The 13266-nt window shown below is 43.6% G+C and overlaps 1 protein-coding gene across 1 annotated transcript in view; it reads left to right on the top strand.

Moving 5' to 3' along the window:
* Positions 1-13266, top strand: part of LOC111147562 (runt related transcription factor 2) — a 206863-nt gene that overhangs the window by 149626 nt on the left and 43971 nt on the right. Inside the window, 1 exon segment of the mRNA XM_022503664.1 lies at positions 4766-4939. Coding sequence (XP_022359372.1) covers positions 4766-4939 — 174 coding nt within the window.

Here is a 13266-nt window from a genome sequence, read left to right as displayed (position 1 = left end):
TCTTTCTTTCTTTCTTTCTTTCTTTCTTTCTTTCTTTCTTTCTTTCTTTCTTTCTTTCTTTCTAAGATTTTATTTATTTATTTGACAGAGAGATAGAGAACACAAGTAGGGGAGCAGCAGGCAGAAGGAGAGGGAGAAGCAGGCTCCCCACTGAGCAGGAAGCCCGATGTGGGGCTCAATCCTAGCACCCTGGGATCATCACCTGAGCTGAAGGCAGCTGTTTAACTGACTGAGCCACCCAGGCACCCCTCGACTTATTTCTTTTATGGTGTTATCATGATACCAGAATGAAAGTAGATATCCAATAAGAGAAGTTAGAACTTAAAATCGACTTAGAATACCAGTGTAAAAAGGCGAGATGCCCAACATCATGCCCTGGTGATCCATGAAATGACCCGCCTGCGCCCCACGAGAGTGGGCCTGGTGTGACGTGGTGCCTTGTTGAGGTGGCCTTGTGTTTGAAAGGTGCAGTCCCTTGGAGGCACTTTTGGGTGTCTTTCAGGAGTCCGTCTTTCCTTTTGGGGGAAGATAGCTGATCAGCTGTGAGTACAGGGCATAAAGTATGACGGTCTGCCTAGGGGCCCTCACAGATTTCCAGTTCTCAGTCGACTTTTATAAAAATGGGCAAAATGAGTCCCACCCCAGACGCAAGTTTGTTTTCATAGTTCATACAGCACAGTTTCCAGGTCTTCACGTACCCCTTTCAGCTGTGTGATCTTTTAAGCAGCAATCCTAATGGCAGTATTCCCAACTAGCTTTTGTGAGTGTGGGCCCCTTTCACTACCAGGGCTGCAGGGGTGGAGGGAGGGAGGAGACAATCAGCGGCACTCTTGCTTAGGGACCTAACTGTTCCTCAAGCGTCTTTGCTCTAAGGATGTGCGAATGCTGTGACTTTTGGATCATGAGTTCTTCTCCTGCCCCTGAGTTTATTGCAACAAAAGTCATATTCAGCCGAATACACTCGACTTTTTGAAAGAAATTGTTTCTGAAAATTACTTTTTTTTTTTTTTTTTTTGCCATTTTAAATTCACTTTTGACCATGATTTCTCCTGATGCTGCAGTGTTATGCTCTGAAATAAGCTGGTTGGCAGTGGGAGGGAAAAGAGCCTGGGGCCAGCAACCGGAAACCTTGAGTGCTAGTCCTGCCACCAACTGTGTGATTTTGGGCAAGTCGCTTCTCCTCTCAGGGATTCAGGGTCCTTATTCATAAAAGAAGTACAGTGGTCTGAAGTGCAGTATAAATGATTTTTATTGTCCTTTTCAGTGCTCTGATTCTAAATGACTTGCAGCAATGCTGAAGACTTAGAAAGAGGGCTTCTTCAGAAAGCAAGCGAGCAATTAAGCATGCTTAAATGAGTGTCCTTCAGGGAAATTATATTTTACAAAGCTCGCTGGAGGATTTTCTTACCCAGCTGGGGTGGAAGAACCACTACCCAAGGGAGAAAGTTTCCCATTCTTTATACCTTCCTCCTGTTTGGAAGATGCCCTCTTTGGCCCTTTGGCTGACGTTCAGTTCTCCCTGTACTGCGGCAGAGTGCCCTGTCTTTGATTTAATTCAGCGTGCCCTAGTCTTCCATGCTCTCGATTTCTTACAGGACTCCTTGACTGTGGAGGATTGGAGGGCGTCTTCTTCCAGCCCGTCATTCACGTGCTAGCCCTGATGTGGTTTAGCGGTAGCGGTGTTTGTCATGGCTGAAAGACGAAGAGCCTGTTGGGCTTTTGTTCTTCCTTGTGCTGTAAGAATTTTGTTGTGGTTGTGGTGGTGGCTCTGAAGGGGCAGACATCTACAAGGAGAAATGCATACTTTTGTTTGGTGTATGCAGCCACAGAACGATATCTCCTGGATTATGCCAGGTGTCTGGAGATACTCGGTAGCTCGCGTTTGAAGGTAATTTCCATAAGGTCATTGAAGCTTTTAAAATTTCACCTGCTTTTCCATTTTTCGTACTTCTCAGTGCTGCTTCAGGTCCTTTAACCTCGCCTACAGCCTCTTGTGGCTTTCCTGAAGCCCTGCTCAGAGGAAATAAGAAGTGGACTCACCCATCCACACACCGAGCTCATATCTCATATGGTCTCCAGGAAAACCCAGGGAAAAGGCTGTAGAGAGCAGAGGCGAGACTTTCTGAAGTTTTCTTGTGACCCGTAGCCCACATAAAGTCCCAGTGTTTAAAGGAACCGTGCAAGATCTTGTAGCCCTCTCCTTAGCCCTCAGGGAATCTGCCATTCCAAAAATACGGCCCTATTAAAAAGTATAACTTCCAGGGACAATTCCATAAGCTCTTTTGTTAACGTTTATAGCTGTAGCAATACCACACTGGTACTTTCGTGTATGTGTGTGTGTGTGTGTGTGTGTGTGTGTGTAACAGAATCCATGGATCTAACTGTGAGAAGTACTATATAATTCCTTAATTGTGAAACTGGTTAGATGGAGCAAGACGCACTGATGGGAGTTTGTGTAGGGTAATGGGTGAGCTATTACCTTTGTCATGGAATCCTCACTGCTGCTTCAGCTTGTGTTGAAATACCGGCCTTGGCACCACACTGGGCTTAGTTCTTAGGTGGGTCTGTGTGTCGGTGGGGGAGATTGTCTGTCTTCCACGGTAGCCGTGAGAGGGGGGAAAGATAAAGCAAGAACACCAGCATTGATGGTGCCTCGTGATGAGTGGGAAGCTCGGTCAGATAGGACAGGAACCGTATACCATCCAGGCTGGGCTGGCCAATGGCTGAAGACCACAGGCTAGTTGTTTGACCTCCACAGGCCATAGTGACTTTGTCTGTGGGCATCTTGCTCGCTGGGGTCTGGGGGGCTGTTTGGGGTAATCTCTAAAGGCCCTGTAGAGTTCTAAAATCTATTCATAATCTGGATAAGGAGTCCTAAACAACAGGGAAAACAACATAAAAAACAATGACTTTCCCTGATCACTTTTTCTCCTGGCCTTCGTCCCTCGTTCCAGCAGATGCCCCAAACTGACGCTGGCAGGAAATAGGGTGGTGGGTGCATTTCAGTTAATGGGCCTATTTGGAACATGTTTGGCTGCAGAGACAGCTACACTCATATTACCAAGCCTTGGCTTCCTGTCTGTTTTCTTTGGGCTGGGTAGGCAATGAAAAAGGAGATAGGAAAATACATTTTGGGGCAAATAAAATAAGGAATTTGTCTTATGAAGACAGCTTATAGCTGGGAAATTCTCATGTTCACCTTAACCCTCTCCTCATAGATTCCTCTTGTCCTCTATCAAGAGGAAGATGAGGTGCTCCTGTTGCCCTCAGTCTTGAAGGCTCTTAACAATCCTCCTTCTGGGTTTTTTTTTTTCTGTTATGGATAATAATCCTGATTCCCTCAGTTTTTCTTCAAAGAGCAGATTCTGATTCCAGTCATTATCTTAATGGCTCTTTTTTTTCCCCTTTTTTCCTTTTTTTTAAAGAGAGAGAGAGAGAGAGAGAGAGAAGGAGCATGAGTGAGAGGTGGGGGGAGGGGTAGAGGGAGGAGGAAAGAGGGACTCTCAAGTAGACTCCCTGCCCAGCACAGAGCCCAATGTGGGGCTCCATCTGATGGCCCTCAGATCATGACCTGAGCCAAAGTCAAGAGTCAGAGGGTTAACTCACTGGACCACCCAGCCGCCCCTTAATGGCTCTTCTTTGAATCAGCTCCGGTTTCAGTTACAGTATATTGCGGTAACATACTAGGGCCTCCTTCTGGCACTGAATATGGAAGAAGGAATCTATAGTGTATTTCCATTCACGTATGAGGTGTTATTGTGCTCGTACACTACTGGGCCACTCCACAGATGCGCACTGAACTTATGTAGCACCAAGATTCTGAGGTTTTCTGTTATACTTGCACCAAGATTTGCTGAGAAGGAGTTCATGATTTTCAAGAAACCTTAGAACCTTAGTTATATTAATTTGCGTATTTCTTTAATATCTAGAATTTCCTTAGATTTTAGACTTGAACAAACTAGAAGAGAGACAAAGCTTTTTTTTTTTTTTTTAAATGATGGCTTTTCACATTCACATGGTAACCCAAAGGGTATTTTTCAGTTTCTTATACAGAATCATAGTACTAGATTTGAAGTCAAAAAGCATTCTGTGATTTAGCATAGTTTATCATATGCTTTTACATTTTGGGGTCTCACAAAATATCCAGATTCCTCTTGTGAATTTGAGTTTCCTTGCCTCTACTTCCATTTGTTCCTCTTAAAGGGGTTCTAGGTTTGAGTTTTAATTTTTCGGAGAAGAGTCATGGTGAGGTATAGTTGTAACATAAAAAAGAAAAGTCGTGTATGGTCATCTTGGAAATTGCCCTTTGACAAATGTGTTTGTCTTTGTTTCTGCCCCAATTTTGGGAGAGGATGTGCGACGTGCACAGACTCTCTGAACTACGGGGAAGTTCCTTCATGAAACAAGCAAACACACCCCAGTCCACAACCACCTTCCCCACCGTCACCAAGAGGGTCAGGGGAGGCACGCAGAGAGTCTCTCCTGAGTTCCAGCGTCAGGCCCTTGGTGCTGACGCTCGACTCCAAGTCACCCTCTGGGACCCTCAGCTCTCCATTTGTAGACCAGGAGTAGGAACGCTTGCCACCAGATGATGCTTATAAAGCTGCTTGAAACGGAAGGCATTATAGAGACATTTCATTGTAGATATCAGTATTGATGACCCTTTGGCTTGTAAACCCCCAGTATGTATGTTCACATATCTATTTAGTATGGTCGATTGTTCAGCTAATTAATATGCTTTTATTTTATGATTTGCTGTTTCCAGGGCACAGACAGAAGCTTGATGACTCTAAACCTAGTTTGTTCTCTGACCGCCTCAGTGATTTAGGGCGCATTCCTCATCCCAGTATGAGAGTAGGTGTCCCGCCTCAGAACCCACGGCCCTCCCTGAACTCTGCACCAAGTCCTTTTAATCCACAAGGACAGAGTCAGATTACAGGTAAGACAGACTCCTAGGTTTCACCGGCACACGCTCCGGCAGGCTGGGGGTGAGGGGCTACCACACGAGACGTCCTCACGGCAATACTCCTGGGCTGTGAAATGGCTTTATTATGAACGAATCAAGACGTGAAGATCTTACGGCCCCCCCCTTTTTAAAAAATTTATTTATAAAACACAAATTCCGGTATGCAGTAACTTTGGGATAAACTTTGGGGGAAGTTGCTGATAATGCTGTGCCCTGGGGCACAGTCGTTCTGCACACTGGTGGGTGGTAATAACTACGCTCTCCGGGAGAATGTTTGCTACGAGTTTCTGGACCGTGCCCCGGGGGCGCAGGGGAGAGCATCACACCCTCGCTATTAGAAAATTAGTGTTACCGTCTCAGATTTGGGCTTAAATTTCTTACATGTATAACTGTTTCATTAAGTGTGTTTGAAGATTGCCCAGGGCTAACAGGAAGCCTTAATTGGTGGGTATAAGGCAAGGTCAATGAGCAGCTCATCAGACAGACAGAGAGTTTGCTGCTGATTCACATTTAGCTCTGGGTCCTAATGTGACATTTGTCTTGATACCATATTCTAGTGAGCTGCTTACTACCTTTCTTAAAAATTAATGCCAGCGTTGCATTACAGACTAATCATTCGCATTTGGTGCACTGAGACTCCCAACTCTCTCTCTATATATATATTTTTCTGCCCAACTCATGCAAAAGCAGATCTTGTGTTTAGCACAGTTGCTTTTAGGTCATGGTGACAGAAGAGCATGTCAGTCATCAGATCCTTAATTTGCCCATCACAAGTATTGAGAACTGATGTCACCTGGTCATGTCATCTAGTTTCTGTTGTTGACAGGGGTAGACTACAATGGAGGGAAAATAACTCAAAATGTACAGTAAACTCTTAACATGGATCTGTTCTAATGGTTAGGTTATGTTCGATAGTAGTTAGGTGCTGAGTGTCTTTAATGGTTTATAAACACAATTGTTTGTAAATGGAATGACTTCCCTCTCTTTCTCTCCTGATCATGTTAGGTATATGTCTTTTTGGGTGTTTACTTAGAGTAGGATTCTGTGGGTACATGTATATTAGTCTGAATATAAGGGTATGCCTGAATATATAGTTAAAAACAATGCAGAATTATAAAAATAAAGTAAGCACTAAAGAGAACCAGAGCCCTGCATCAGGGAAGAACATTAGAGCTCTATGAGACTGATGCGCTACCTACTGCGCTAACGAGGCACCTCATTAGAGCTCTATGAAGAATAGCCATGTATTAGCTTAAATAAGTCTCTAAATGTTGATATGTAGGAATCAAAAGGTTAGTGCCTTTACTAGACATGTGTCCTTGATAAAAATGCAGGGGTGAAATTCACACTCACTTGTGATTTTGAAGCTTGTAGCTATAGGTGCTACTGCATTTAAAGTAGTGGGCTTTAGATCTTTGATTATGGTCCATAAATAGCTCTCCTTTTGTCTTTATAGTAATCCCTTTTAGACCATATGTGTGTATGGAAACATTTGGATACATATATAAAAGCGTTTATATGTGATTTGTAAGGGACGCATGGTGGCTAATAAAATGTATATGAGAGAAATACATGTTCTATGATTTGGCAATCCCTGGGTTCTTTAAATGTTTGATTCCTATATTCTCACCCTTAACTGCCAATTTTGTTTTGCGAATGACACTTTCAGAATGGCCTTTGAAAACCAGGTGTTGCTAGATCCACTTAAAAAGATGCTTTTCTCAAGGCTTTGACCCCAGACTTAAAGATGACATCATTACAAAAAGAACCAGAGGACATTTTAGAAAGCGAAGGTAGCTTAGATCTCATGAAGCAGAAGGCTGGCGAGCATGGTGAAGGGAAATCTACCTTTTAGCAGCAGGTGTAAATGCAGAGTGATGCTCTGAGCAGGGGTAAGACACATGGAGAGAGCTGGTGCAGGTCAGCGTTGTGATCATCTTCACAGATGGGGGAGCTCAGCGCTGCCTATCACCCTCCTCCCTGTGGGGTCACTCGGGAAGGTCAAACTTCCTGTCTGCAGTTCTGCCTTAAGTTCAGTAGCAGGGCAGAATTGGGGCTCTCAATTCCTGGTGCAGTATGTTTTTTCTAATACAAATCATGCTGCCACACCATCACCAACAGTTACAAATAACATTTACTTATTCGCTGGATGTATTTCTAAAAATGAAAATATAAAGCAGTCGTATTTCTAGGTACCAGTAGCTTTCTGGAATTAAGCCATTATTAGCTCTGCATTTGGGATGACAGCACCAGTATAATTGATTTCTAGATCAGTTGTCTTATTTTTCTAACATTCACAAGGTATCGGGCCCAGCAAATTTCTCCAGCCTTCCTGATTTGCATGTCGTCTCACACAAGCACGCACGCATGCGCACACCACGCCTACCCACTCCCAGCCACGTGCACTTTGTTTCCATGCCCCTGTGTTGTCAGTGACATAATACAAGGTTCTACTGGTAATCAAGGATGTGCACGGTTCTACCATGACTTAGATGAGTAGGAGAACCAAGAACATCCATTGCAGCAGCAACTTCCAAGTGAGTTGAATTGATTTCATTTTTTTTTCTCTCTGAACTATTTTTCTTATTTATCTAGTAAGTATGAATTAGAGCCTACCCCACGTAGGGAATTGGGTCTTAGATAATATGGGACTTATTGGGACTGCGGGGGGAAGCAAAGTGCTCTGTCCTTGAGTTAAAGTCTAATTGAAGATTTAGCCATCCTTTCCAGCCCTTGCACAGCCACATCCTGTCCCCAGACAATAATGTTGTTGTTCCCAGAGGACACGTTGTCTTGTCTGTACCCCCTTCCTTAGGCTGTTCTACCTCTGGTAGAACCTGCTGGAAGTTGCCATCTATCCTTCACTGTTAGCTTCTTTAGGGGAGTCCTGGCCTCTCTGTCTCCAGGCTGCCTATCCATCCTCTAAGCTTTAGCTGGGATTGCCTTATTTTACAGCTTCTGCATGTTTGTTTGTTTTTTTCTACCCTGCTAGATTGCACATTCTTTGAGGGATTTATTACAGGGATTTATTTTGGTTTGTGCCTAGGATAGTGGTAGCATCTTGTAAAATGTTGAATGAATGAAAGTTTATTTTATTTTTTTATTTTCTAAAAAGATTTTATTTATTTGAGAGAGAGAGAGTACGAGAGAGAAAGTATGAGTTGGAGGGAGGAGTAGAGGGAGAGGGAGACGCAGACTCCTCACTGAGCAGGGAGCCTGACGTGGGGCTCCATCCCAGGACCCTGGGCTCAGAACCTGAGCTGAAGGCAGATGCTTAACTGACTGAGCCACCCAGGTGCCCCTGAATGAATGTTTAGATGAGAAGCTATCCATACAAGAAGGGCTGGGATGTCATGCCTTGTTGGAAGTAGCTGTTTCTAATTTCCTGTTCCAGGGTGCTCTTGTTCCCTGGTGATGAACAATAATGGCAGAAATCACATTTCAGTATAATACTTACATAGTTAAACCATTTGGTTTCATCCAGTGTAGTATCTACATAGTTGCATGATTAAATTTAAATTCTACTTACGAGCCTTACCTATAATGGATTTTGTAACTTCTTTGAAGGATGTCATCTCTGCATTTTAGTTCATGGAATCTTTTCGATAAAGATATTTGTCACCTCTCATTGGCTCAGCCCCCTTGATAGCTCAAGCTCTTAGCTCAAGACTGTTGATGACGATTATGGTTGTATGGTCACTACTGGTTCTCCCACTTGCCAACAGAAAAGGGGTGACATGAAGTTAGAAGTCCTAAACTGAGGAAGAGATAGGCATTTAGTGTTTCATATTCATGTTCTACAGTGTCTCTCAGAGTTTGTAGGGCTAAGGGTCCCAGCCGTGCAGTGGGCTGACTTCTTTCCTGTGCTGGTCTCATGGTGTCATTCTGTCACAGTCATGAATGGCTGATGTTCTCTCTGAAGCCCAGGGCCGCCTATGGCTTTGCTGAGGAAGTTGCTTCCTTCCTCTGTACCTTTTTTTTTTTTTTTTTTAATCTTTCAAACATCTGATGCCTATCTCTGAGTGCTAGGAAACACCTAGTCTTGTCATAAATGTCTACTTCTTTGGATCAGAATGTTGTGATAGCAGGGGCATAGGCATATTCTGTTAGGAGATATTACTAAAGATAATCACTATTTTAAACTCAGTACCTTGTGGGTGGGTGAGCTACACCTGAAACAAGCAATGAAAAGCAGACTTAGGCCCTTGGGTTTGGTGGATTGGGACATTTGTCTAACCTTTGGGTGGGCATTCTGCTCTTCTGTTATTCATTCATTCAAAAAAAAAATTTGGGTGCTTACCGTCTGCCAGGTAAGACAGAACCCAGTTTCTACTGACAAGGAGCTTACATTTTTGTGCTAGATATAGTCTGTAAATGGATAAATAAACATACATACAAGATAATTCCAGATAATAACACCATGCATTGAGAAATGGAATAGGGTAATACATTAGAGAGCAACTCAGGGAAGGAAGAAGGTACTTTTGATTAAAAAGTTAAGATGGGGTTCTTTGAAGAACTTGAAAGACCATGAGGAACACATTTCAGGCAATGGAAAAGTCATGCAAAGGCTGACCGTGGTGGGCTCAGAGGGCAGGAAGGTCCGTGTAAGTGGACATGGGAAATGATCCAGAAAGGCAGGCAGGGAATGGATTAATTCAAGGACCCGGTAAGGAGCCTGGGTTTTGTTCTGATTGCAGTAGGGTGCTCTTGAAGGATGTGAAGCAAGAGAATGGCGTTATCTAATTTATATGCTTTTTAAAAGTCAGTTTTTTTACTGTGTGAAGAATGGATCATAAGGGGCAATGTGGTAGAAACAGGGACATCATTCGGGAAGCTGCTACTATAGCCCAGAAGAGAACTTTCTTTCTTCAAGACCCAGATCTGAGGCCAGCATCTCTGTCAAGCTTCTTCCAGCCTACCCACGCTGAGCCTAAGGCTCCCATACTCCTCGTCCCCTTTGTGACAATTTCCTGTTTACACATCTGTGTCTTCATCGGACTTTGAGCTTTTAAAGTTTAGCGCCATGTTTTATTTACCTTTGTGTCCCCATTGTCTTACACAGTGTCTGTTACTTTGAGAGTTTAGTTTGGTGATGAATGAATGAATGGGTTATTGACTTCTTCAGGAAGTGTGACCCATTATTATCCTTGCCCTAGTACCTGCTTGATTGAATTATTATGAGCAGTCCTTTACTGAGTGCACATTGTGTATTTGGCATTGCTGTAATGAAGTCAGTCTGAATGTTTCTTACCACAGCTCTGGTGAGGTAGGCGGCATTATTATGCAAAGCGGAGGGTCTGAGAGGCCAGACGCCTTAGATACCTTGCCCAAGGTCCCATGTACCACTAGGCAGTGGTGAATGCAGGAACAGAAGCTGGATGTGCATTGTCTCAGGGCACCTTAACCATGCTCCTTAACCACTGTGCACTCTTGGGAGGCCAAAGCATGCTTCTGTCGTGGCCATTTCCCCCCATTTCTCTACCTACCAACTTTCATTTATGCCACTCTTCTCCACTGGCAAACTAGTCATGCATGAAGTTCTTCTTAAAGCTTTAAAACGATTCTGTAAAGGACATATCTTCCATGTGGAAGAAATTGATTCTTCGAGACATGACTCACTGAAAGCTTCTTCAGCCATTATAGCTCCACATTTTTAGTCGGTGGTCTCCCTCAGCCCTACCAAGTCGGCCATATTGCTGACAGTCTAAGTGATGTATGTCTTAAGGGACTAATTGCTTTTTCTACTCCCCACTGGGTATTATTTAGAATCCTCAGAGAATGATGTCTTCCTAAAAGAGACACATTAGGAATATCTGAATTATGCTTTAAAGTGCAATGAAATGATTTTTAATGATTAAATTACAGTTATGTGAGTAGGTATTCAAGGTAACTTTTAGGAATATCTCAAAAAGCAGCTTGACCAGGCATCATGTAGAAGTATCATCTTCTCATCAGTTACGGTGACTGAAGTGCAGTAGTGTCCACCCACCTTCGGTCTGATTCCCTATTCCCTTGGCCAACAACACGCCTTTAAATGTGAGGAGGATCTCAGCCAACTGGGCCTGCTGAGCTTGGGCCGTGTATGTTTGGCTGTCCTAGGCCTGAGTCCACTGTGCTCACACTGCAACACTGACTAGCATAATACTTTCCTTTTAATGTGAAACAAGGTGGGATCTGGTGTGGGCATGGGGCCGGGGGGGCGGCAGGTGGTGGCTGTGAGTGTGAGGGAAAGCGAGACTCGAGAGAGGCCCAGTGGCCATTACCGGGAAGAGTGACCACAGGTGCATCGCTGTGGGAAGGTGGTGGGCTGTAGAGGGTGGGCGAGGTAAGCGAGGTCTCATGCTTTATGATCACCAGAGTCTTACTCACCTGTAGACATCTCCTGTCTGAGGAACAGAAATCACCACGTTCAAAGACAGGCTGTTCATAGTACTGTTCTTTTACTTTTGTGGTGCTGTTGTTTAATTTCTGAAATTTCCAGAAAGTTCTGTCCCATATTCTTCCTGTGAGAGAGTTTGGGCAGGATAGCTGAGTCAATGTGCTGCTGCTGTGCACATCTGTGAGCTGGAAATCTCTTCAGAGGAGGTCACCGGTTACAGTCCTTATGAGAAAATAGTACAAATGATGTGTAATTGCCCATCCATTCAGCTCTGGCAGCTGCCTTATGAAGAAGAGCAGAATTCGGGTTCAGCCTGTGCTGGCTTTGAAGACTAAGGCTCAGGAAGACCCCATGGAAAGCTGGTGGTCAGTATGTCATGCTGTTCTTAGCCTGTGAGCAGTGTCCTTAGATCAGCTTCATGAAGGGTTCTGGACTTGTCAGTAGGAATTCCCTTATTAACTGAAGATGCTTGGGCTTTATTATGCTTTTAGAAAAATGGAGAGGGGCAGTGTTCCAAGAAAAATTAATTTCTTGAGTTCCAAAAACTTGCCTTTGTAATTTTCTCCTATCTTGACTAGAAGATGCATAGTTAATATCTAATTGTGATAAGAAGAATCCATCTACATAATGCCTCGCTTTATCCTTCCCCAAGACTGCTCTGCTTCTGGCCTGTCTTTGGGTCTCTGCCCAGAGGAAGTCTGGATTTCTTTCTTTCATTCTTTTCCAAAGCATTATCTTTCTCTGTTTGGTTTTATATCTGGTTTTAGTCTTTACCTACACACATATATGTGCATATGTAATACAGACATACAGAGACATGTACATATGTATGTGTGTACACAGACATACACATGTCTTTCCTCTTCACTAGTTGCCTGGGGACCTTTCTTGGCCCTTTTTACCTTTTGCAATGGACTGTAGGCAAAATCATCAGAATAGGAATCTAGCTTTGAATGGCATATTCGTCCTGCAGGGCCAGTCCAGGAGAGGGGCATGTCAGGCGTGCGATTTGACGTAGTGGATACTCTGATGGTGGATTTGATGTTTAATCATTGATGGGCACCCAGGGCTTCACACTGAGAATGGGTGTATATTGTACTGTGCAGTATTAAAGTAACAACAGTATCTTACAAATATTATCAGTTGAGAAAGTGTTTTGATTCCATTTCTTCATTTTAATATGTGCAGAAATACTCCAGGAATAAAATTGTATGTCCCTTCTCCCATGTAAGACCTTCAGATATTTTTCTAGGGCTTTGTTTATTTGGATAAAGACTTGCTTTTTGACTGTTTAAAAAATGTTAGTGATAGCAGTCTTTGAAAGACAAATATCACTGAAGAGTCCATATTGTGAAGCCTGTTTAGGGAAGAAGAAAACTTAGGTACCAGGAGATTTTGGAAACTCTCAGAGCTAAAGTCAGTGTCCCAGGAAGGTGAAATCTGACAAGGTGGTTTTAGAAGGAGGTGGGGGGAGAGGGGAGAGGGTTAAGAAGAATAGTAAGTGTTTGGAACAGTCATCAAGTGAGCGATGGGAGAGGAAAATGACTTTGGGTGAGCATCGCTGAGGAGCTGGCTGAGGATAGAGGTAATTGGAAGTGCCAACCAGCCTAGTTATGCCTACTTATGTGCTTCCCTCCTGCACTGGTTGTGGTTTGGTAACAGGAGTGGGTTGTAGTGTGGTGGATCATCATGGAGAATGACAGTCTGTCCCAGGATTTGGTAGGACTTGGTACAAGTCAGGGAAAGAAGGAAGATGTTGAGCCAGTTACCAATATGGAGGAAGGTTCTGGAGGTCAGTAGGTCATGGTAAACATGGAAAAACTTCTAAAGAGGAGTTGGCTCATCTCGTGACCTTGGAGAATGAGCCAAGTGGAAAGGTTATCTGGGGAAATCCAAGTTTCAGGTCAGGCGGGAGGTA

The sequence above is a fragment of the Enhydra lutris genome, unplaced genomic scaffold, assembly GCF_002288905.1.
Source record: "Enhydra lutris kenyoni isolate GAN:26980312 unplaced genomic scaffold, ASM228890v2 scaffoldscaffold17, whole genome shotgun sequence".
NCBI classification, from domain to species: domain Eukaryota; kingdom Metazoa; phylum Chordata; class Mammalia; order Carnivora; family Mustelidae; genus Enhydra; species Enhydra lutris.
Note: the sequence above shows the minus strand (reverse complement) of the source record. Positions and strands in the feature narration are given on the sequence as shown.